Raw genomic sequence first — 26348 nt, forward strand, 5'->3', positions numbered from 1 at the left:
AGAAGATGAGAGCCATGTTCCGAGAGTATGTGAGATTTCCAAAAGTTCATGGGGAAATAGAAGTAAAAGGAATGGAAATGCCCTTGAACTTTCTGAAGTCCCCTTTAATGGTTTGTCAGAGGCTCAAACAAGGATCTGTTAAGAACATTATACACTTTATATTTACTCTTCTCTAAGGTCTCATCTAGCTCTGAAATCTTAACAGTCTTTATAAAAAGCTGCATGTTATTTTAGTGCCTGGGCGGAGCAAACGCTACTAGCTTTTGCTTGGCTAGCCCCTGAAAGGCTGCAATCGGAACCTGCACAGAGGCCTCTCAGAAAGGCCTGGCCGGCTGTTTCCAGCAGCCCCCAGCCAGAAGAACCCTGCGGAGGGCAATTCGACTCTGCAACGCAGAGGCCACCACGAGTTGGAACCAACTCGACGGCAAATGGGTTGGTTTCATTTATTTTTAATCGACGCCTTGAAACCATCGACTGGCGAAGGGTTTCTGTGGACTTCCGGGACGTCCAACCCCCGACTGAGAATCCTAAACCCGAGCTGCTCAACCTTGGCATATTGACATTTTGGGCTGGCTGGTTCTTGGTTTTGGAGACCCATCCTGTGCCTTGTCAGATGAGCAGCAGCATCCCTCGCCCCACCCTTCTGAGGCCAGTAGCATACCTGAAGGGCATGAGTGATGGAGAAACCTCCCAAGTGAAACCTCAGTGTCTTCAGACAATGCCTAATGTCCTGTGGGGCCAACCCTCCCCGTTGAGAACCATGGCTTACAACATAGCTGCATGCTTTTAGTGCATCACCGTCACTCGGGGGCTTGTGAAAACATGACTGGGTTCACTCCTCCAGTTTCTACTTCAGTAGGTTTGAGCTGGGGACTACAATTTTACCTTTCTGACAAGTCCCAAAGGAGTCCTGGTGGCATAATGGTTACACATTGGGTTGCTATTCTTAAGGTCACCAGTTCGAAACCACCAGTCACTTGAGGAAGAAAGATGGAGCTTTCTCCTTCCATAAATAGTTACAGCCTCAGAAATTCACAGGCAGTTCTACCTTGACCTACAAGGTCACTATGAGTCAGCCTCAACTTAATGGCAGTGAGTTTGGCTTTTAGTTGTTGTTCTTAAACAAGTCCCAGCCTATGCTGGTGCTTCCGGTCCGGAGATCACGCTACGAACCACTGACGCACAGCACTAGCTCTCAACCAGGGCGGATTGGGGGCAGATAGCGGGATGCCGCTCAACATCCTACAATGCGCAAGACAACCACCAGCTCCAAATCCAAAAACGCCACTGTTGAGGAGCCCTGGCCTATAGTAAGAAGCCACTTCTTGATACCAAATAATTGCAGATCACAGCCCCCTGGCGAGGCTGCTACCAAGACACGCATACTTGAAAGATAAAAGGACAGAAAACAATAGCACATGTCAAAACATAGTAACTCGGTTTGTGAAACACCGAGGTAAATAGATAGATACGTGGGTAGTTGGCGAGTAGAGAAAGACAGCTGATTCTCATTAATCATGGCAGTGGTAGTGAGCGAATACTAAGCCCTTCCTCCTAAGTCGAGAAACAAGGTTAGGGGCTTGTGAAGCCCTGGTCATATATTATTAAAGACACTTTATTTAATGGGGCACATTAAGACCCTTGAATGTATCTGTGAGAATTCATTAAGCTTATCTAATGCATGGCATTTTCTCTGTAAGGCAATTACTTAGGTAAACCAGATAGCACATCAGCCTTAAGCTTGGGAGTCATTTTAAATAGCAGCATCACCCCCCAAAAAGGGAAAAGGTAGCACTAGGCAGACCACAGGAGGCCTGGCGGCATAGGTCAGCAGTTTGAAACCCTTAGCCGCTCGCAGAGAGGAAAAGGAGGCTTTTTACTCCTATAAAGTGTTCCAGTCTCAGAAACCCACAGGGGCAGGCCTACGCTCCCCTACAGGGTCTCTGTGAGTCGGAACGGACTCGATGGCCGTGGTTCGAGCGCCAGACCACACAAAGCGTACAAAGAAGAAGGCAGAGCACTGCCTTGTTTGACCTCAGATGTCAGCGACTGAAATGTCCCCGGGCTCTGGGCATGCCTGAGGACAACGGGGAGAGCAATTACAAGCACCGAGTGTGGGCTAGGGAAAAGGCGACTTTGCAGATAGGTAGTCTGTGAATCATAAGGATTCACTAGAAATTGCAAACCCATCCACAGAGTTGCAATATTAAGAGTTGTTTGGTTTTCTCCCACCCAGTAGTCAAAGAAGTGTGGGGTGAAGGCAGAGAAACCAATCTTCTCAAGGGGTGTGTAGTAGACTGATTAAGGGCCCCCACAGGCCTCCAGGCCTTAATGCTACAGAAAAAGTTATCCTAGATTGCCTACGGTGGCCTAACTGAAATCACACGCTCCTTTCTAAGGGACAGAGGGTAATTTGAATACACTCACCCACTGCTGAAGATTTCAACCCACAGTGACTCCGTAGGACAGAGTATAGCTGCTCCATAGAACTTCCGAGGCCATCCGAAGAAAGGCAATTGAACAAGGGACAATGCAGGAAGAATGAGGCCACACACCAAGGAATGAAAACTGGCACCAAAAGTTAGAAAAGGAAAGGAAATGGGTATCGGATTCTCTGCTAAAACCTCCAGAGGGCGCACGACCCTGCCCACTTAGACCTTTAAAAAAAAAAAAACAACCCATCTGACCATCTGCCATTAAGTTGGTTCCAACTTGTGGTAAGCCCCGGGTGCATCAGAATAGAACTGTGCTCCACTGGGATTTCAGTGACTGGTTTTTCAGAAGCAATCACCAGGCCTGCCTTCTAAGATGCCTCTGGGGGATTCGAACCTCCACCCTTCCAGTTAGCAGCCAAGTCTGTTAACCTTTTACACTACAAAGCACTCCTGACTCTAGGCCAGTGAAATTGTGTTTGGGTTTCTGGCTTCCAGAGGATAGATATGTGTTCTTTTAAGCCACTACTATTACGATGACTGGATAGAAAAATAGTACAGGTCTCAACCAAATTAATCCCCAAATTCATCTATCTTTGAGAGATTTTATTTGCCTTCTAGCGTGACTTACTACGGTTGTTAATTAGAATTTAAGCCAATCGTGGGGCTTAAGCAGTACGTCTGTCAATGCTGGTTCCTTCATGTGTGACCAGTCTGAGAAAATGTCGGCTCAGGCCATAATCACAGATACAGAGTCACCAACATTCAGTGCTAGCTGGGCCTTTGGATAGAAGAGCAACATCTGAATGGAGATATGCACCATATTCTATCCCTCTGACTCAGTGGTCCTCAACCTTCCTCAGGCCACGGCCCCTTAATACAGTTCTTCATGTTGTGGTGACCCCCCCAACCATAAAATTATTTTTGTTGCTACTTCATAACTGTAATTTTGCGACTGTTAAGAATCGGGCAACCCCTGTGAAAGGGCCGTTCGACTTGCAAAGGTGTTGCGACCCACAGGTTGAGAACCGCTCTTCTAACTAATACTCTTTCCCTTGCCAGTTCCCTGGATTCAACTACCACCATTTCTCCTAAGCTCCTATTCTGCATTTCTCACAGTTTGCCCTACATCATCTGCAATTAATTAATTCAACATCTCCAAAATGAAATTCATTATCTTGGGGTGTGAGGGGCGATACTGGGAGAGTAGAGGGTGAGTGGGTTGGAAAGGGGGAACTGATTACAAGGATCCACATGTGACCTCCTCCCTGGGAGATGGACGGCAGAGAAGGAGAGGAAGGGAGACTCCGGATAGGGCAAGATATGACAAAATAACAATCTATAAATTATCAAGGGTTCATGAGGGAGGGGGAGCTGGGAGGGAGGGGAAAAAAAGAGGACCTGACGCAGAGGGGTTAAGTGGAGAGCAAATGCTTTGAAAATGATTAGGGCAAAGAATGTACGGATGTGCTTTATACAATTGATGTATGTATATGTATGGATTGTGATAAGAGTTCTTTGAGCTCCTAATAAAATGTAAAAAAAAGAAAAAAGAAATTCAATATCTTACCTCCCAAATATACTCTGTTCCCCTGTGCTCTATCTCCTTAAATGGCATCTTTTACCTGCCAGTTGGCTAGACCTAGCTATAATTCATTCCTTTTCACTGCCATATAGTATTCCAATGTGTGACATACAATGTACAAATGCATCCAATTCTTAATGGCCATTAGGGAGGTTTCCATTCCTTTATTATAAGCAGGTTCTGTGACCATCCCTATAAGGAGGGAGGTATAAGTGGAAGTGATGGTTTTAAGCCTCTATGTCTCACCAATTATACTAGATAATGCCAAATTGTTTTCCAAAAAGATTTCAATATCCCTTCTCTTTTTATGGGCTTCATAGTTTCCCAGTTGGATTGTAATCCAATTAAAGCAAAGAATGTCTTAAATTTCTTCGTCTAGAAATAGTAGACATTCAATAAATGTTTAAGATTTGTTCATTAATTGATATAAGAAAATACATTAAAGTTTCCCCATCTTCAGAATACAAAGAAAGTCAAAGGTGAGGATGTTTTTTTTAATGCAACTTTAGTGAAAAATTGAACGAAAAAAAATGAAACCAAATGTCAATTTCTCTCGATACGTTCTAGCAGATTTTAGATCATGAAAGGGAAATGGTAGCGGAAGAGGATCCTGTTTCAGAGGGACTCTAACACGTTTTGTGTCTCCTTTCTGCTGGGGAATTCTTCCACTCTCTCAAGGTCTTCAGTATTTCAGGTGCTGTCAGCCGACTTTTGGGTTCTGGTGAGAGTAGTTTTCGTAGAAGGTCTTCCTGTAAAGATAATAAAAATTGATTCTAAGAAATAGAGCACCGAAGTGAAGAGAATTCTGATGACTTTCAAATGCGTACTTACTTCCTTGTCATCAAATACATTTGGGAACACACCTTTCCTTAGATCACTAAAAATCTGAAAATAAAAATAGATATAGGAAGTAGGCAACTATTATCTTCAGAGGAAAAACAAACGTAGGAATCACACGAGACTAGGGAATACTCTTAACTCTGGCAACTTCAGGAAATTCTCCACAGTCTAGAAGCAAGCAAGACTCTCTCTCCCCAGCCCACGTCACTCCCACCCCTGACATTACCAAGGGTTAGCTGCATCTCGGGTCTTTTCTCCCATCATCCTTTTCAGAACTCTGTCCTATAGGCACTTCATCATTCCTACTTTACAGAGCAGGAGGCTAGTTCTCCAAGTGAATCTTCCCTGGGTTTCAGAGCTCCATCTCCAGTTACTTTCAGAGAGTAGCCCTGGTGGAAAAATGCCTAAGAGCTGAGCTGTTAACTCAAAGGTTGGTTGTTCAAACCCACCCTGCAACTGCAGAAGAAAGACCTGCTGCCTGCTGCTGTAGAGATTACAGCCAAGAAAGTCCCTGGGGACAGTTCTGGGGTCACTCAGAGTTGGAAAGGACTTCGCGCCACCTAACAACAGCACTGCTACTAGTGCTTCCATGTGCCTGCAAAAGAAGATCTATATTCTTTTCTCAAAGCTACAGATCTTAGAATTTAGATTCTTTCTCTATATTCTTTTGTCTCAGCCTATCTTTCTAGCCCTCCTGACCACCCTTCCCTTGTCCCTCATATGTTCCAACAAAATCACACTGCCTGCTGTCTCCAAACATATCCAGCGGGGTCCTCTCTGTTCGCATCATCTTCCTCTGTTGGACCACTGGACGTCCACTGATCCTTCAAAGCCCAGCTTTATTGACCTCCAGGAAACCTACATCCCTACAGCTGCCAAGCTCTCTCCTCTAGCTGCTTCCAGAACACTTCGCATATGTTCTTCCTACCTGGGGAACGTGCTCCCTGAGCACAAGCCCAAGTCCCTTCTAGACCTCAGTATAGTGTCGTACACAAAGCAGGCAGCCGCTGAGAGCGTCCTGACGGACTTGAATAGCAAGAAGCAGCTGTTGTTTTATGGGCGGTAGGCCCCTCCCAGCGAAGAGCAGCCTCTGAGGAAGGCCTTCATGCTCGCGCTCGGTCAAGGGGAGGGGCAGCGAAAAAGAGGAAGGCCCGCCAAGAGCTGGATTGACACCGTGGTTGTACCAATGGGCTCAAGCAGAGGAAGACTTGTGTGGATGGCGGTGTGCATCAGGCCGCTATGGCTCGAAACCCACTCGACAGCAGTGAGCACCACCCCACCAAGTGACTGCAGAACTTGAACCAGACGAGCCACCTGTTTGATTTGCAGTTGGGAATGTCCAGGCCCGTCCTCACACAGGGACACGGACTTTCTGCTGGAGCACTTTGAAACTAAGGGTCAATCGTTTGGGCTCCTTCATTCTTTTTTCTTTTTCAATTTATTTTGTTTGGTTTGGTCTATTTTCTTTAATTGAGATTATTTACCTTAACTGCTTCCTGGAAAGTAGGGCATATATAAAGAAGTTCAGCAAGAATTAGCCCCAGGGCAAAGATGTCTACTTCATTTCCATATTGTGAAGAACTCTGCAGAGAGCAAGACATATCGACATGGGTCACTCACTCAATATAAATACACATGCGTTCTGAAGCCAAAAAGCATTTCACCAAAATATATTAAGTCCCACTACGATGCATGTGTGGATCGTAAGCGTGCCAGATGAGCCGAGCACATTTTGAAATTGAAGATATTATAACCTACTTTATTCTGCCACAGTGATGACATAGTTTGGGACTGAAGAGGGAAAGTAAGATAAAGCCGCAGACACCGGAAATAGGTCCATGTATGTGTGCAAGTTTTAATAGAGAACAGAATAGCATTTTAAACCACGGACTATTTAACACACGATGAGATAACTGTAAGTCCATCTGGGAAGACTCATGTTGTATGTTCCTTCTTCATACATATCAAGAACTAAATTCTAGCTAAACTAGATACTAGCAGAGAACACAAATTATGTTACGTGTTGCGGTAGAAGTTGCCTGTAAAATGAAAACAAGAATCCAAGCAGTCATATGTCTATCTATATGGATAAACATGACCACTTAGAAGCTTCTGTGCCTCAATGACATGAAATACCAAGAAGTAACAACCAGGGAAGAGAATTCTGTAACAGCGTTAACACATACGGGACCAAACCCCCCAAAATACTCGTACATGCCGTGGCTGTTAACCACAAGGTCAGCAGTCTAAAACCCACTGAGAAAGAGGAGGCGCTCTACCTCCATAAAGGGGTACAGTCTTGGAGACCCACAGACGCCATTCTACCTCATCTTATCAAGGCACTAAAAAAAGGCCTGGAAAAAGCAACGTTTGGGAGCTAGTAATTCCAGCCTTTGAAATTCACTTCCACCTCTTACTTGCCAATTATTTTGAGCAAGTTATTTAATGTTTGCCCCCCTTAATTTCTTCCCTGGTAAAATGGAATATTAACACCTAACTTGGAGAATATTTACATGGATACAATAAAGTATGTGAAGTACCCAGCAAAGTATTAAGCTGACAGGAAAACTCTCTTGTCTGAGTGCAGATGAATAAAGAGCAGGTTGTTTGTGAGCTCCACCATCCAAGGTGCTAAAGCAAAGAGGCTCTGTGACTCTCCTCCCGAACACCCGAACAAGCTGTCGTCACAAAGCTACGTCGTTGTGTAAGCACCGCAGGATTGTATAATGTTGGATGGCAACCAGTGCAATGGAATCTACTGCTTTTCTTCCTCACTACTATTTCCTTTTTTAACCACACGAGTTACATCTGTTGTTAAAGATTTAGAAAATGTAACTAAGCAGAAAGGAAATAGAATCAACTGTGACTTAAAAAAAAAGACTTGGTATCAACGCTGTGACAGCATGTGCATGAGAATTAAGCAAATCAGGCAAAAGCTATGAAGACAATTAGTAGGCAAAAAATAGTACATAAATAGATGAAAAAAAGGGTCCACTTCACTCAAAATCAGAAAAATGCAAACTAGCGAGTCAGATATTCATTCTTCAGTTTTGCCGGATAATATCCTAGTTTGATCGGGAAGAGCACCTGCACTTTGGTGGGAGAATGTATGAGAATCACTTTTCTTGGGTGGCCACTTGGGAGCATTTATCAAGTTTGAAACGTACTGGCCCTTCTCAGTAATTTCAGATCATGGCTAAGAACGAAGAATTTATACTACAAAAAAAAAGAAAGAAGGATGCTTACTATAACAAGAAGAAGAATGTAAGTTTAAGAGGTGGAAAGAACCTCAAAAATAAATTCCCATCAATAAGAATGTGGTTAAAGAATTGATGGTAGGTCTGCAGTCTGGAATGCAGTGCAGCGGGTAAAAAAAATAGACTCTTTGCAGGAATGATGGAAAGATTACAATACAACACTGAGTGGAAGGAGTCACAACATAAGAGTGCGGTATTAGAGAATGTGCGTGTGTGTATGTAAAAATGTGTATGCACATATCTTTGTTCATATGTCTTGATTCACAGAAAATGAGCCCCCAAGGGGAAACAACAAATTCGGAAGAAGAGTAAAAGTGGAGAGGAATGAGACATTTCCCACTTTTAGTCTATAGACATCTGACCTCTCTTAATTTCATAAAATAAGAATGATTTGTTTTCACTATTAGAAAAAAAGCAGTCCAAAATACACAGGGAAAAGGACTGGGGCGGCACCTGTTCTGGGCTCATGTAACGGAGCGTTCCCCTCTCAGCCGTTCGCTGTTCATAGGTTTCCATGGATGTGACAAGTCCAAAGTCTCCGATCTTTATTTGATTTGTATGTACTAAAAATATGTTACCTGGCTAAAGAAAGAAAAATATATTTATTGTACACATACCCATTTGACATACTTTCCTCATATACCTGAATCGCATTTAGCAATAACCTATTTTCTATGAACTTACAAGTCGATTTCTCACTCCACCTTTCCTATAGAACCTGACACAGACCATCGGCCCAAGCCAGGGAATTTCAGATGATGGGTCTTTACAACAGCAGCTGAAGAAAGGGAGGAACTTATTAGCTGACAGCAGACAAGGCTGTGGGGCAGAGCTACTTTCAAATTTCTAAAGAGCTGTCTAGGGGAAAGTAGATTGAATTTGTATGGCGCCAGACTATGGATCTGGGATTAAACCAAGCCAGCCAAAGCCACTGCCAGTGTATGAGTTGATTCCAACTCACAGGTCCTATAAGACGGAGGAGACGGCTCCCTAAGGTCTCTGAGACAGTAAACTATGGGGGGGGAATGGGGGGATGGTAGCCTCATCTTTCTCCTCCATTGTGCCACCGTGGCTGCTGAACCTGGTACACAAGGGTGGAAAAACAGATTTGTTTTTACACATCCTATTATTCTAATAGAGGCAGTCAGGGCCCAATGACCAAATAGTCTCTTTACATGGGGAAAGCCTGGGTTTGATTCCTGGCCAGGGCACCACCTGTGTGTCAGTGGCAGGCAGCAAGCCTGCTTTGGATACTGCATAGACTTCCAAGGTGACACAAACGGTAAATGTTCGGCTACTAACTGAAAGGCTGATGGTTTAAAGCCACCCAGAGTTACCTCACTAGGGGACAGTTCCACTCCGCACACCTGGGATCGCTTTGAGTCGGAATCAACTAGCAAATATGCTGCTAAGCGGCTGTGCCTGTGGTGCTTCCAGATTACAGTGGACTAGGAAGAAATGCCTGGCAATCTAGTTCTGAAAATGGCAAATGATCAGTCCGTAGGTGACCACGGTCCGACCCACACCTGGTCGGCTTTCTGTTCCATTGGGCATGGAGGCCAATGCCATGGTAACCACCAACAACAGTGACACTTCACGAGCAGTGGTTCAAAGCAGAGGAGTAAAAGAACTCCCCGTCCCGGAAAGCACACAAGGTGAGCTTAGCCCTTCATTCCCTTGGTGGGATGCTGTCAGTAGGAGCCCAGGAGCTGAGAGCCAGGGTAGAGGTTCTCTGACCGGGTGCATTCTCAGCAGTGCTGCAGAATACCTTGTCCGGACCTGCTGTGTGCTTCCATTATCCCACGTTTGCCAGACCTGTGACAGGGGAACACACACAAGCCCTCCACCTCTGCTGGAAGCTGATCACTAGCACCAACATATTTTTTCCATGTAATTATTTAAGAAGAAAAAGTGGGGAGCGAGGGGGGTGAAGAGCTGATGCAGCCGATGCTGGCTTCCTTCAAGAGACACCTTCCGTGCAGTGCTGCGCTACACACACACAGGTGACAGGGCAACAGTTAGGAGGAGAGCTAGTCAAGAGACTAAAACTGAAGAGGACAGAGGCCAGAAAAGGCTGCCAAAGGAGCTTCCAAGGAGTCCGTTACCTGACAACAGGTAAACGCTGCCATCCTGCAGTAACTCAGAGGGATGAGTAGCTGCTTGGTCGACGCGCAGGTTGAACAGGTGTTGGCAGCAGCGTGGGAGTCTACCCGGGAATATGCCTAGAGGTTTACAAAGGGTGCTTGTGCCTGTGTAATTTACCTTTGCTGCAAATATATTCATGAATGTGGTAGAGCACAGAAGGCAAGTTATGAACACTTCTTAGATATAACAAAATGCCTTGAATGAATCACTGGGCCTGGGGGCTCAGGACCATAGTCTTGGGGGACACCCAGGTCAACTGGCAGAAAAAAGTTCACACAGACAATGCTCCACATCCCACTTGGGTGAGTAGCAGATGGATCTTAAAAGCTCACGAGTGACCTTCTAAGTTGCTGCTATTGGCTTCTCTCCAGCTACAACAGCAGTTCTCAACCTGTGGGTTGTGACTCCTTTTGGGGTTGAACAAAACATAACAGTAGCAAAATGACAGTGATGAAGTAGCAATGAAAATAATGTTCTGGTTGGGGGGTCCCCACCACATGAGGAACTGTAGTAAAGGGTCACGGCATGAGGAAGGTTGAGAACCACTGATGTAGAGGAAAGACGAATTATGGACAGACACATGGAAAAAATTAGTCTGGTTGACTAGTGAGCCAACTCGACATCCCCCTCCTAGGAAACCTGGTCTCTTTCATAGTGTTAAGTTCTGCCCCTCACTTTGACAAAGGGAGTCAAAGTGAGGGGCAGAACTTAACACTATGAAAGAGACCAGGTTTCCTAGTTGGATAGAGACTGCCGGAATCTCCAAGATTATGGCTCATAGCCACCTTTTAGGTCTGCAACTGGGCTCAGTTTTCAGTCAAACAGTGGACACGAGGTGATACAGGGAACAATAACAGCAGCCTGGTAAGCACACCTCAGAATTACCACCTCCTTGGGGTAAAAGAGGCAGAATTTCCCCAAGCACCATGTTCACAGGGTTAGGAAAGAGGAAAGTGGAAATAGGAAACAGAAGCAACAGCATAAGGGCTAGGGCATTGAGGGGATTGCGAAAATGGAAACAAAATGTGTATGAATCACTGAATGTAAAACTGCCGACCTGCTCTAACCCTTCGCCCAATTCACAATAAAAGGCTTAAAAAGTGAATGGGGGGAAAAAGTGAAGGTGGGTGGGGATGGTTTGTGAAGACGTTAGCCTGAGAGGGCCCAGGTAGAAATTGGTAGTAAGATTAGAATTCAATTAGCAGAATGGATTCTGAAGCCGTTAACACGGTAGAAAGGGGTAGATGTGCACCAAGCCAGTATGGAGAAAAAGAAACCATGTACTCTCCTACAGGGGAGGAGTAAGTTCGGTTTGCACTTGACAATGCTTGTCCCATCTAAAGACCGAGACTGACAGACAGGAGGTTGAACTGATGTCTAAGTATCTCAGCAGGCAACGATGGCAAGATGCTGTCTCATCTATGTTGTTAGGGGACCGGTCCCTGGAGAAGGACATCATGCTTGGTACAGTAGAGGGGCAGCAAAAAAAAAAAAAAGGCCCGCGACAAGATGGACTGACACAGTGGCAGCAACAAAAGACTCAAACCGAAGGATACTTGTGAAGATAACACAGGGCAGCGCTTCATTCTACTGTTGGAATTGACTCGATGGCACCTAACAACAGGTATACAAACTAGACAAGACTTTAGTGAAAATATCAGATTGTTTCTCTGTAATCCATCTTTTTTTTCATTTTAATATCACATTTTGAATCATCAGTTATAATTAGGTAAACTATGAGGCTGTAGAGCACAAACAATGGGTAAGAACTGTAGACAGGAGACACAAGAACAAGGACTGATCCTCAAAACTGAAACTGAAGTTGACCAAGGGACCTGGACCTCTTAGGAAATGGACTCTCCAACAGAGGAGCTGCCACAAACAGTAAGCCCTCACGCCAGAACCCCGTGTCCATGTCTCTCACCAGTACCCTTGGGCTAGTTCTAAGAATCTAACATCAAGAGGTAAACACATTATGTTAAAAAAAACATACTGCCAATGAGGCAACTGTGATACATTAGTCACCCTATGACCTGTCTTAGGTTCAGCACCTACTATGTTCATGGGAGGTTGTTTTTTTTTTGTTTGTTTGTTTTTTACCTCAAGGACCGATTTTGCTTTATTTCTCACACCTGGCTGTTTTAGACAGGTGAGATAAAGAGATAGCCAAGAGGCATGAAAATGAGATGCTTCTGCCTAGCGGAGAACTAGGCAGCTCTAGAATGATCAGGCCAGACTAGCAAAGGAAGCGGTGGCCAGAGGAGCCAGGTGGCTGAATGGTCTCTGGAAGAAAACATGAGCCCTTCATGGTTCAGGGATCAGAGTTCACCTGGCCAGTTTGTGATGGGAGTTGGGTACCACAAACTAGCCAGGTGGAGTGTGGGTGGGAGACTATAAAAAGCTGCTTGGTCTCTCTTCTTTGCTTTCGATGAGAAGACAAAATGAGAACACTGCTCAGTAAGACCGTGAAAGAAACTAGGAAACCCAAAGAAATGAAACCACTAAAATAGTGGTTCTCAACCTGTGGGTCGCGACCCTCTGGTGGGTGGAACAACCCTTTCTCAGAGGTCGGCTGATTCATAACAGTAGCAAAATTACAGTGATGAAGTAGCAACGAATATAATATTATCATTGGTGGGTCACTACAACATGAGGAACTGTATTAAAGGGTCAGGGCATGAGGAAGGTTCAGAACCACTGCACTAAAGGATGATACAATGTTCTAAGTTTCAGATTATTGAGACTTTTCAATCATGAAGCAGAGAGATCTAAAAACATACTGGAGCCTGGGCACAGTAACAGTGACTGCTCTCAAGAATAATGGCTGAGAGTTTGGGAGATTCATGTTCCCAAATCCACAGCCAAATTCAAGTGGCTGCAGAGGTCAGGATGGAGCAGCCTGTTGGCTGGACCAGCCACAATGTGTTCAGGACTCTGATGATCCTGCTCGATGGAAACATGGTCGAATGAGTCTTTGTGTAGGGCTCGCCAGAGTGGTTCTATGGAATGGGATTTGGGGCAAGTTCTAGACCCATTCTAACCTCAGACCATCAATCCTTTCTAAATCCTAAAACTAGAGAAGAGAGGGATTCAGTTATGCACAGTGTAATGCACAGTGATTTTATCCAATGAATTTGGCATTTGTCTTTGGTTCCTGAGAGATAACATCTATATACCCTGAGACTTTCTCAAGAGAATGGAACCTCTGTTATGCTCACGGTCCACACTACATATGTAAGCACCTGTCATTTTTATGATAATAAAACTATATTTGTAGTATCGGGCTTTCCTGCATTTGTGAGGTTTTAGCGAAGTACTGAGCCAGGGGCAGGGAAGCCCCAGTTTTGTAGCTGGCAGGTCAGATGTGAGGGGCACCTGGGACCTCCCCAAGTATGGCTGCTGTGGGGAGAGGTCAAACGCTTACAGACATCATCCCCAGGGCAGTTAGTCAACCAGACTATATGGCAGGCCTCACTCCCTGCTACTGGGGACAATAGATTATTCCTCCTTGAGGCCTGAGACCAAGCGTTCACACCCTATTGATAATGGTTCCTATGGAGATCTAGGGAATAGGTCAAAGTTAGGCCGCCATCCTGAACCTAGGATCTGCCCATCTTGTCACATGTATAACCCCATTTCCTCCCCTTCCTATTGCATGTATGTCCCTAGACCACCCCTTCCCATTACTGTATTGCCTATAGTACAGCCCCTTACTGTGACATATGTCCTCACCTGTAATTAGGGGGCTTGCACATCCCCAGAGACTATAAAAGGGGCCGGGGCTACCATTAAACTCTCTCTCTCCCTCCACGTGGACCATCATGTGGGGCAGAGGTGAGCATGCTACTATGAAACGTGTCTGACTCCCATTTATTTCAATACTTCTATCTCTCATGCTCTCTATAACTTTACTATGATCTTTACTTATTATCGCTGTATAATTGCACCTACCGGACCCGTAATGATGTGTTAGGGGCTGGCTTCCCCTGACAGGCTGCCATCTGAAGTCTGAACCAGCTATCTAAAGGACTGTACTCTTAAGCTTTTGGGATCTGACCCGGCTCTGCTGGTTAGGGTCAGCGGAAGAAGAAGTGCATCTGGAAATTTAGATTTAAAGTTAGGTGGCGTACACCAGAGAAGGCACCCACACAGACACCAACATACAGACTACAATTAGGAAATCACATTCACAAACTCCTAGCCAAGTACAGTTCCCATTTACCTTAAGGTCTCTATGAATTAACTGCTTTGAATGTATATAATTCACTCCTGTTGTTATTTGCTTAAAGAAGTTCAAAACCAAATCTTTGTCCGATTTCTTGCCTCTTTTGTCATTAATCCACTTTTCCAATGTCCCTTTATCACAGTATTCCATTTGGATAAATAGGCACTTGGTCTTCGAACTGGATATAAAAATCACAATATGTTAAAAATAGCAGTAAAAAATTATAAAACAAATGAGCGCTCTTTTATTAAATTATGCCTATCATCTTACAAACCGAAGACACGTGTCAAACAGAAATCAACATATAATACATTTATACGTATCAAAATATAATAAGCCATTGTTAACTAAATGGGGAGAATTCAGAAATCCAAAGCTGTCACTGTTGTTGGCTGCTCGCAAGTAGGTTTGGACTCACCGAGACCCTATGTCACACAGAAAGAAACGCCGCCGGGCCTGAGTCATCCTTACCGTTGTTCTTGTGTTTTAGTCTATTGTTACAGCTACTGGGTCAAACCATCTTGAGGGCCTTCCTCTTCTCACCGCCCCTTTACTTTACCAAGTGCAATGTCCTTCTCCAAGGACTGGCCTCTCCCGACAACATGTCCAAGTCTGTGAGATGAAGTCTTGCCAGCTTTGCTCTAAGGAGCATGCCTGCTAGACTCCTTCCAAGGCAGACTTGTTTCTTATTTTGGCCATTCATGGTAATTTCGATATTCTTCTCCAGCACCATAATTCAAATGCTGTGATTCTTCTTCAGTCTTGCTTATTCAATGTTCAACTTTCTTTAAAATCATTTTATTAGGGGCTCATACAACTCCTATCACAATCCATACATACATCAATTGTGTAAAGCACATTTGTACATTCATTGCCCTCATCATTCTCAAAACATCCGCTCTCCACTTAAGCCCCTGGCATCAGCTCTTCATTTTCCCCTCCCTCCCTGGCGCCCCCTCCCTCATGAACCCTTGATAATTTATAAGTTATTATTTTGTCATATCTTACACTTCCTGACGTCTCCCTTCACCCATTTTTCTGTTGTCCGTCCCCCAGGGAGGAGGTCACATGTAGATCCTTGTAACCGTTCCCCCCTTTCTACCCCACCTTCCCTCCACCCTCCCGGTATCGCCACTCTCACCACTCGTCCTGAAGGGATCATCTGTCCTGGATTCCCTGTGTTTCCAGTTCCTATCTGTACCAGTGTACAGACTCTAGTCTAGCCAGATTTATAAGGTAGAATTGGGATCATGATAGTGGAGGTGGGGTGTGGAAGGAAGCATTTAGGAACTAGAGGAAAGTTGTACGTTTCATCATTGCTACACTGCACCCTGACTGACTTGTCTCCTCCCCACGACCTTTCTGTAAGGGGATGTCCAATTGCCTACAGTTGGGCTTTGAGTCTCTTCTCCGCAATCCCCCTACTTCACAATGATATGATTTTTTGTTCTTTGATGCCTGATACCTGATCCCTTCGACTCCTCGTGATAACACAGGCTGGTATGCTTCTTCCATGTGGGCTTTGTTGCTTCTGAGCTAGATGGTCGCTTGTTTACCTTCAAGCCTTTAAGACCCCATACTCTATATCTTTTGATAGCCGAGCTCCATCAGCTTTCTTCATCACATTTTATGCACCTGCTTTACCTTCAGTGATTGTGTTGAGAAGTTGAGCATCATGGAATGCCAGTTTAATAGAATCAATGTTCAACTTTTTCACAAGCATATGAGGCGACTGACAACACTATGGCTAGGTGCACCTTAGTCCTCAGAGTAAGATTCTTGCTTTTCAACACTTTGCAAGACTATTTGTCTTTGTCATTTATAAAGTACCAACCTGTCCAGACTTAGATACCAAAGGTCCTTGGTGATCTTTTTGATTCATATTTATTTTCCATTTACCTTATAGTCTCTATGAATGAATTATTTTAAACGAACATACTCTACTCCTGTGGTTATTTGTTCAAATGAATTCAAAGCCATATCCTTGATAGAAATAAGAGCATTGATACAATCAAAGTGCAGGAAACCCCAAACCCCAAATCCTTATTGCATAAACTACATTTGAAACAGACTTCAAGTCACTGTTGACCTGCTGAATTTTTCATCTAGAGGTGAAAAAAACTAGTTTGATGCGATACTGGCCCTATGGGATGATGGTCTAATAGGAGGTCAAAGGAAAACAAATCCCAAACAACAAAACAAGTGTAGATACACTCCAAGAAGTGCCAACAAATTGCTGTGGGATAAAAGCCAGAGAACTGCCTTTGCTAATCATATTTTAGAGTTTTCTCTGAACTAAATTGATCTCACTGTTAATTCATATTCTTTGAACATGTTGGCTAGAAAATGGGAAGAGGTAGCCAAGAGTTTGCTAAAAGCTGAAGTCCTCTATGCTGATGGCTAAATTCTGAAGCAAGGATAAAGTTCTCAACTACATGATGTAGGTGGTTGTTTCCTGGGCCACAATAACTAGACAGGACCCCAAATGTATTCAGGGTTTCCATGAAAAGACTGTCCCCAATAAATACAGGGTGATGCTCAAGGACAGAATCTGTCTCTCAGAACCTCCAGGCCTTATTATGACAACACCCATCATTGCCTTAAAAACCATTTCCCCACCTGCCACCCCGCCATGATGGTGTGATTACATTTGAGAAAACCCTTTCTTACACCCCTCCAATCAGAGATCTGAGTGAAGGGCAGTCAAGAACGGAGAACTCTTAGAAGCAGCAACTAACACAGGTTAAACTTTTCCTTACAAGATTCACATACTACACTGAAACAGGGGCTCCTGATCAAATTAAGCATTGAACAACCAAGTCAGAAGGGCAAACCCTGAGGTTTTGTCAAAAGCTGAGGACACAAAAAATGTTTTGTTTGGTTTTTGTTAATTTAATATATATATTTCATATCATTCCATAGTTCAATCACATCAAGGAGAATTGTACAATTGTTACCAACATCCGTTTCCAAACATTCTTTTTCTACAAGGCTTCTTGACATCATCTTCCCTTCACCATCCCCCCTCCACTATTGTTTCCCCTGCCCACCCCCAAAACCCTTATTCTACTTTTCTACTGCTGCCTCTATAGGGTAATCAATGCTGGATATCACATATTTAAAAAAAAACAACATATAACACAACTTCAAGAGGGTGACATGACACCCCTGAAACACACCCTAATATGAACCCCAAAAAACTCAACCAAAAAATACAGAAAATTTTGGAAACCAGAGCAGGTCCAGCCTGCACCATAGGGGGATTTAAAGCAAGGTTGAAGCAAGGACTTGTTCGTCGTCTCCTTACCTGCGGAATGGAGCAGGAATTGTGCCTCTCAGCATGGTTGAAGTTATGACATGTGATCATTAATAGTCACAGCCAATGACCCACATGTAGGGAATGACCCTTTCCTTCTGTCCCCTGATGGCTGGGACACCCTGAGGGGTGGTGCTTTTCCTTACCTTGAGGTATTTAAGCTGTCCATTGTAGCATAATCATATCCATCCCAGCAATGATGGTAGTGAACAATGTTTACATGATTAAGATTCGCAAGTGCTTTTACTTCACGCTCTGCTTTCCTATCAAAAGAAGTGGAAAAGTAAATCCATTGGTATGCATTCCCAGAAAGCAACTACAAACTACCCCAGGTACAAGAAAACATCTATCTCGATTAGCTCGTTAAGACAGTCCCTGTGACAAGAGGAAAGTCAAAGGAAAGAGAGGAAAGAGCTAGGTGGCAAAGGATATTTATAGAGGTCTAAATAAAGGCATGTACATATCAAATATATTTATATATGAGGATGTGGAAATAGATCTATGTGCATATATGTATAGGTTTAGTATTTAGTAGCAGATGGACATTGGACCTCTACTCAAGTACTCCCTCAATGCAAGAATACTTTGTTCTATTAAACTGGCATTTCATGATGCTCACCTTCCCAACACAATCACTGAAGACAAAGCGGGTGCATAAGCAAATGTGGCGAAAAAAGCTTATGGTGCCTGGCTATCAAAAGATGTAGAGTCTGGGGTCTTAAAGGCTTGAAGGTAAACAAGTGGCCATCTAGCTCAGAAGCAACAAAGCCTACATGGAAGAAGCACACTGAGGGAATCATGTCCACAGAGAAAAAAATGGAGGCTTTATGGTACATGGTGGGAGCTTTCCAGTACCACGAATCAAGGGCCAAGGCAAATCCATGCTAAATAAAGCAGATACATTTTATGTCAAGGTGCCTTGAATTCAGACGGCTAGCTCTCTAAACTGTGGGATTACGCTTCTGTTTGCGAAGGCCCTCCCCGCATGGTTTTTCTGTCAGAGCAGCACCAGCTAAAGAAGACAAAGCATGAATTCTTCTGTGAGTTTTCAAAAATACAAGGATGTGTTGAGAGAACCGTTGTGGGATGAGTCAAAATGGACTGGAGGCCAACGGGGCTGTTTTCTGGTACGTAGCCATCACCAGCTGAAATACAGCCAGAATGGACTTGATGGCAGTGAGTTTGTCCGTTTGTTGCTTTGGGTGGCTCATTATTCACAAGCCCACCATACGTTACGGAGTAGGGTGTTGAGTGAATTTGCTGTTGTTTGAACACCATGTTATATCCAAGAGAGAGGCTTGAAGGAAGGCCACCAGGTGGTCAGGACCTGTTTCAAGGGAGTGTGTGCAAACCACGGAGAGCCTGCTAGGTCGCCACCACGTCTCCCAGCTGTACTGCCCGCTGCAGCAGCCAGCCTGGCCTTGGGGTCTCCTTTGGCTCTCTGGCTTCTTTTTCCCATCACACACAACGGGCTATAAATGGCCTCCTCCCCTGTTAGGCAGCTGCAGTGGTAAGAAGACCTGCCTCCTTTGAAAACCTCACACCCAGTCTCCCTACTGCCCTCCCCTCCCTATTCTCCGCCTTCTCAAGTCATCCAGCTGGTGGCTCTAGAAGTATCTGCAAGGCCCTTGCATGGAGAGTTAGTGCAAGACAAGATTGTCCCTACTAAACAAAGAAAATCCATTCAATCCCATTCTCCAATCGAGATTTCCGAACTCTATTATAGTCTTTTGGGATTACGGCTGTATATACAATTGGATGTCGCCCAATGAAAGTTAAACAACATATACCTATTGTTTATTGATTCCTTTATAGAACCCTCATATTTCATGGTTGCCCTCATATTTCGTGGTTGCAAATTAACAACCAATCACCATTTGTCTATTATTGGAACATTCTCTTTGCTCTAATTTTTCATTGTTATAACCCACGTGTGATTTCTATCCTTTGTCATAGCTTTTTCCATAATTTAGATAATGTCCATAGAATAGGTTCCCAGTTGGGAGACCTCTGGGCCAAAGAATACAGATATATTTATGACTCTAAGTTAATACTTCCCATTTTGTTTTATTTAGTGTTTTAAAGTTTTATTGGCAAATAATTCACATATCATACAATTAAATAGTTCAATATTTCTCGTTTCAAAAGTGTGCTAATTTACAAAGCCAGCAGAAATGGGCAGATCTTGCACCCTTACCAACACTGAGAATTATCCTTTTTTTTTTTTTAAGTTGCTAGTGATGGAAGAAGCAACAGTGCTTCATTCCTGTGAAGTAAAACAATGAAGAAGGACAAGAAATATTGCTGTTAATATATAACATGTGGGGAGGTCAGATGTTTACAGATATCCCTGAAGGCAATCGCTGCCAGACTGCTCTCACCCACCATAGGGTGGGCCTGCTCCCTGCTGCTGGAGATAATGGATTACTTCTCCCTGAAGCTTGTAACCATTAGCTTGGTTCCTGTAGGTGGGGTTTACACCCTACCGCCAATGGTTCTTATGGAGATCCAGCTGCCATCCTGACTCTAGGATCTGCCCATCTTGCCACATGTGTACCCCTAATCCCTCCTCTTCCTATTGTGTGGATACCCTTAGATCACCCCCTACCATTACTGTATTACCTGTAGCACAACCCCTTCCTGTGACTTATGTCTTCACCTGTAATTAGGGGGGTTGCATGTTCCCAGAGAATATAAAAGCCTTGGTTAGCATTAAAGATTCTCTCTCTCCCTCCACGTGGACCACCAAGCAGGGCTGAAGTGAGCATGTTACCATGTATTGTCTCTGACTCTATGTATTTCAATATTTCTCTTCTATCTCTCATGCCCTCTATAACTTTACTATAATCTTTACTTATTATCGCTGTACAATTGCGCCTACTGGACCTGTAATGATGCGTTAGGGACTGGCTTCCACTGGCAAGACACAGCATGTGTCAATTCAACATTTTTCAGGTACACAATTCAGTGAACTTAGTGGCATGAACCATGTAATGCCACCACTAACCACAAATGTTGTCAGATTTCTTCCCGCCATAAACAAAGATGCACCAGCTTCTAAATAGGCCAGCCTTCCCCTCCCAAAGTCTTGTTTAGAGGGTATCGGTTATTTCATTTGCAAGGTGTTGGACAAGGGACAAAGATGGACAGTAAAGAATACCTAGGCCTTCCTGACTACTTCTCCTTGGCTCTGATCATTTGCCTTAGACAGGTCATTGTTTCAGCTCCTCTAGTCACTGAGGAGCAGTCTGGCCAAGTCAGACAGCTAACAACTGAAGCAACAAACCAGAGTGGTCAAATGGGGAACATGGACTTCCAGACTTCCTTCCTGCGTGTTTCTCTCCCTGTAGGAAGGAAGGCAGATCATACAAACTGAACATGGAAGCAGAGGGTTATCGTGGGAACACAGTGGACTGATGGTCAAAGGATGAGTTCTAGATCGTCACTGTGTGACTGTAGTGGTTTCCAAAGGTCGTCGCCATCATCAGTTCCCTCCCTGCCTGTAGGCACCTGCCACTCCTCCAGTCAAGAAGTCGAGTCTGTTTGCCCTTACTAACTTGTTTAGCCAATAGAATGGGGAGGGGGTGAAGTTATGGGATTTCTAAGGCTGGGTCAAAAGAAGCCTTGCTATTTCTTCTCAATCTCTTGAACAATCCCTTTCAGGACATACCCACTACTTTGGGAGAACCCATGTAGATGCGCTGTGGTTAATGGTCCCCATTGAATTTCCAACTCACAGCCAGTATCAGTTGCCTGCCAGGTAAGAGCTCTCTCCCTTGAACATCCAGCCTATTCATCCGACCTTGTTCTACCTTGAACAAGAGCCTACAGATGACTCTCGACTCCAAATGCAAGGCAGTCTCCCGAGGAGAATTGCCCAGATGAACCCAACCAATCCATAGACCCATGAATAATAATACTAATAATAAATTGCTTAAGGCAACTCCATTGCTGGGTATTATGCAGCAATAGATAACCAGCACAATGGCCAACTTGCTTTTCACATAGACAAATCAATCCACATCTTGGCTCTAAGTCTCCTAACATGTAACATGAGATTAGAAGCTCTCAGCAGTCACATTCAACCATACAAGGGGGTTTCGAGATGTTGGCGAAAAAATTCCCTGATGCTTCAACGTTTTCACACAAACTTTCTAAAGACCCCTCTCTCCCTGCCCTGTGAGCCTGTAGCTTCTCTTCACCAAGACAGCTTGAAACCCAGGATCTGCAGCAGGTCCGTTTTCTACGGAAATAGCCAGGGCTCAACAAGCTGCTTACACAGGACGCCAATCTCCTGATGTTAAAACGAACAATTTAAGGAGGACCAGGAAGAATTTAAAAAGAATGTTACAAGGAAATAGAGAGGAGAGGAACGTTAGGAAAAGTCACATCTCCTGGGGGGAGAAAAAAACAATTACTACTTACTCATCACTATATTTAACACGTTTAATAACGTAAGTCTTCTGATCAATTCTGTGTTTGGCTTTGAAAACTTGGCCATAACCACCTGAGCCGATTGATTCTATTTCAGTAAAATCCTTCACAAACCTTCAACAATAAATAGCACATGTTACTTTGAGGTGCAAATCCCACCATGACCACCCCTCTTCTCTTGCATATCATTTGTCAACTGGAATATGTAACACACACGATAAGAGTATCCACATCACAGAACCTCTTGAAACACAGGGGCTAGAAGGCAGACCCTCTTTTCTTTCTTTCTTTTGGATCATTTTATTGAGGGCTCTTACAATGCTTATTACAATCCATACATCAATTGTATCAGGCATATTTGTACATATGTTGCCATCATTCTTTTCTAGACAGTTACTTTCTATGGAACCCTTGGTATCAGCTTTTTTTTCCCCCTCCTTTCCCCCCGACCCTCCTGACCCCTTGATTGATTATAAATTATTATTATTTTCATATCTCCCATTGACCACCATTTCCCTTCCCCCCATGGTTTCCATTGTTCTTCCCCCTGGAGGGGTGTGTGTGGTTGTGTGTTAATCACTGTGATCAGTTGCCCCTTCTTCTCCTCCTTCCCCCACTTCCCCTTTTCCATCTGGTATTTCTCTTCCCATTCCTGCTCCTGGGTTGTGTGTGTGTGTTGTGAGCTCATATCTCTTACCTACACCTGTGTTCATGCTCCGGTCTAGTCCGAAGTGAGAGGCATCACTGGGGTCATGGTAGTGGGGGATGAGGAAGCCTCAAGGAACCAGAGGCATATTGTGTTTTATTGGTGCTTTACTGCACCCTGGTTGACTCCTCCCTTCTCTGAGACCCTGGCAGACCCTCCTTTCTACTTCCCACGGAGAGTCTAACACAGAAGACGATGGGTGTGACAGTCAACTCTTGGCTATACAAAAGCCAGGAGAGTGTGTCTTACCATAAGAGTAAAACACTGTCGAAAGAATTGCCTTGTTACATTCCATGGCTAGTTGAGTCTGCATAGGTTTATACTAGGATAGCTGGTAGTGTAGTAGTTACATGTTGGGCTGTAATCTGTAAGGTTCACAGTTCGAAACCACCAGCTGCTCTGTAGGAGAAGATGGGGATGTCTACTCTTGTTAAGAATTAGTCTTGGACATAAATGGGTGCATAAGCAAATGTGATGAAGAAAGCTGACTGTGCCTGGCTATCAAAAGAAATAGCATCTGGAGTCTTAAAGGCTTGAAGGTAAACAAGCAACCATGTAGCTCAGAAGCAACAAAGCCCACATGGAAGAAGCACACCAGCTTGTGTGATCATGAGGTGTAGAAGGGATCAGGTATCAGGCATCAAAGAATAAAAAATTAAATCATTGTGAATGAGGGGGAGTGCAGATTGAGGACCCAAGACCCATCTGTAGGTAACTGGCCATCTCCTAACAGAAGGGTCTCGGGGAGGAGAAGAGCCAGTCAGGGTGCAGTGTAGCAACGAAGAAACATACAACTTTCCTCTAGTTCCTAAATGCTTCCTCTCCCCATCCCCCGCCCCAACTATCATGATCCCAATTCTACCTTACAAATTTGGCTAGACCTGAGGATGTACCCTGGTACAGATAGGAACTGGAAACACAGGGAATCCAGGACAGATGATCCCTTCAGGACCAGTGGTGAGGTGGGGTGGAAAGGGGGGACCGATTACAAGGATCTACACATAACCTTCTCCCTGTGGGATCAACAATAGAAAAGTGGGTGAAGGGAGATGTTGGACAGTGTAAGATATGACAAAATAATAATAATTTATTAATTGTCAAGGGTTCATGAAGGAGGTGGTAGAGGGAGGGGGGAAATGAGGAGCTGATCCCAAGTGCTCAAGTAGAAAGCAAATGTTTTGAGAATGATGATGACAACAAATGTTCAAATGTGCTTGACACAATGGATGGATGTATGGATTGTGATAAGGGTTGTATGAGCCCCCAATAAAATGAGTAAAATATAATAAAAACAAACATACAAAAAAAGAATTAGTCTTGGAAATTCACAGGGGCAGTTCTAGCCTGTCCTATTTGGTTGCTAAGAGTTGTATTCAGATCAATGGCAGTGACTGTGTTTTTGAGGGTTACAATGACCTCATTTCCCCCTTCCCTTCACACCCCACACTCCATATGAAGCCCTGTCGATTCTTACTTTGAAGCAACCCTCTGTGTTATGTCCACTCTTCTCTATTGCCAACAGCTCACCCATCCAACCTTCTACCACCTACTCCTGCTTTACTTTCCTGACTGGACACCCCACTTTCCTGACAATCCATGATCTACAGAGCAACTAGAGTTATTTTTTTTAAAGACCCAAAGCCCACAGACTTAGTCTGGTCATGTCACTCTGTTACCAATATCTCCCAATAACTTGCCTTTACACTGAGCAAGAAAATGCTTCCCTATAAGCTACCGCAAGACTTAGGCGAGCCTCCCCTCAGGCGCTCACCACACTCCCGGCACACAGCCTTCTCTCTGCTTCTTCAATAGCCAGTGAGCTTTTCCACTATTAACTCTCCCCCTCGTGCCCTTCCTTTCCCTGACCACTCACCCTCCTCCCTTTACTGCACTAACTCTTCCCCAGCCTTCCCCACAGATCAACCCTAGAGAAATCTTGTCGCACCCCTCGTTCAAAATCCAGGAGTCTGTCTTGTTGCAGGTTCCTACCATCCCTTCACTGCAACTTCACAGCCCAACCAACAAATCAGTCATGTCGTTGCATTTGTAATGTTAGTTGTTCTTGCAAAAGTCTCCACAGAGCAGGAACTGTTCCCCTCTATTCCAGCTGTGACCCCATTGCCTACCATAGCACCAGGCATGCACTGGATGCTTAATAAAGATTTGATGCTTTACTGTTTTTAAAACTTGCACTGAATGCCCAACCCTGCTACATATAGGTTTTCTTTTTATTTATTGTTTATTTTTCAGATATTTCATTTAAAGGCAAACACAAGCTACAGCAGAGAAATCCTGTATTCGAGTGAAATCTGATCTCAAACTAGGAACCAAAACAGACATTTGAACCATTCTGATTCCTGCCACGGTTCAAGGTCTGGAAGGTTCAAGGTCTGGAGCTCTGTACCTTCAACCTCCCTCTCTCGCTCTGAGATTGCTTGTCACATATATATTTTGGAAACCATTGGTTTACAATGTGTTTATTTTTAGTATTAGAGATTTTCATTGAAACCCACATAGGCACCATAGATCTACATTTACCACACCCCATTTAGGAAAGAGGAAAACCATCAACAAGATGGCTGGACACAGCGGTTGCAACAATGGGCCTAGAATGTATCAACGATTTTTAAGGATGGTGACATTGTATTGTACCTAAGGTCACAATGAGCTGTAACTGCCTCAAAGGCACCTAACAAGCCTTACTGTTCTAAAAGAAAGCACGCTTTCATGGCTCAAGTGGAAATATCATTTAACCAGCCTAAGGTGGTGTAGTGGTTACGTGTTTGACTGCGGTCTGCATGGTCGTCAGTTCAAAACCATCAGCAACCTCACGTGAGAAAGACTGGACTTTCTATTCCTGTAAACAGTTACCGCCTCCGAAACCCACGGGGGTCGCTATGAGTCCGCGTTGACTCCATGGCAGGGAGTTTGGGGTGTTTTTAAGAGGGGTTTCGAGTTAGAATCACTTGACTGGGCAATGACTCAATGGCAGTGAGTGAATATATAATAGACCCTGAGAAACTTTTGCCAAACAAGCATATCTTTAAATAAAGCTTATTTTATATACCCTCTTACCTGGAGTCAACAGTATACTTTGATTCTGCCTTGAAGAAATTAAATGCAGGTGCCAAATTTCTAAAAAAAATAAAATAAATAAGCAAAGAAGGTAAAACTCAAATAGCACTGAAATGAGACACAGCTCGACAAGCTGAAAGGCGGCGGTCTGGACCCCACAGGCCCAGTGACCTGCTTCGAAAGGTCATAGCCTACAGAGCCGTTATTCCGCTCTGCCGAATCACTCTGACAGCACGGCTAATAACAAGGACAACACCATGCCTTGCAGTTGGCCTTTTACATTTTGAATCAACTAGTAGCCTTGTGGTGTAGTAGCTCAGTGCTTGGCTTCTA

At 44.1% G+C, this 26348-nt stretch overlaps 1 protein-coding gene across 3 annotated transcripts in view; it reads right to left on the reverse strand.

Annotated features, from left to right (window-relative positions):
- Positions 1–4166: 4166 nt before the first annotated feature.
- Positions 4167–26348, reverse strand: part of EIF2AK2 (eukaryotic translation initiation factor 2 alpha kinase 2) — a 39600-nt gene continuing 17418 nt past the window's right edge. For all 3 annotated transcript variants that reach the window (XM_075535316.1, XM_075535317.1, XM_075535318.1), the window contains 8 exons: positions 26016–26075; positions 22226–22348; positions 17947–18063; positions 14482–14662; positions 8568–8696; positions 6342–6440; positions 4849–4902; positions 4167–4766 (listed from right to left, as the gene is read on the reverse strand). In XM_075535316.1, the coding sequence (XP_075391431.1) occupies positions 4644–4766; positions 4849–4902; positions 6342–6440; positions 8568–8696; positions 14482–14662; positions 17947–18063; positions 22226–22348; positions 26016–26075 (886 nt within the window). In that variant the 3' untranslated portion in view covers positions 4167–4643. The remainder of the gene's footprint in view (positions 4767–4848; positions 4903–6341; positions 6441–8567; positions 8697–14481; positions 14663–17946; positions 18064–22225; positions 22349–26015; positions 26076–26348) is intronic.

The sequence above is a fragment of the Tenrec ecaudatus genome, chromosome 17 (genome assembly GCF_050624435.1).
Source record: "Tenrec ecaudatus isolate mTenEca1 chromosome 17, mTenEca1.hap1, whole genome shotgun sequence".
NCBI classification, from domain to species: Eukaryota; Metazoa; Chordata; class Mammalia; order Afrosoricida; family Tenrecidae; genus Tenrec; species Tenrec ecaudatus.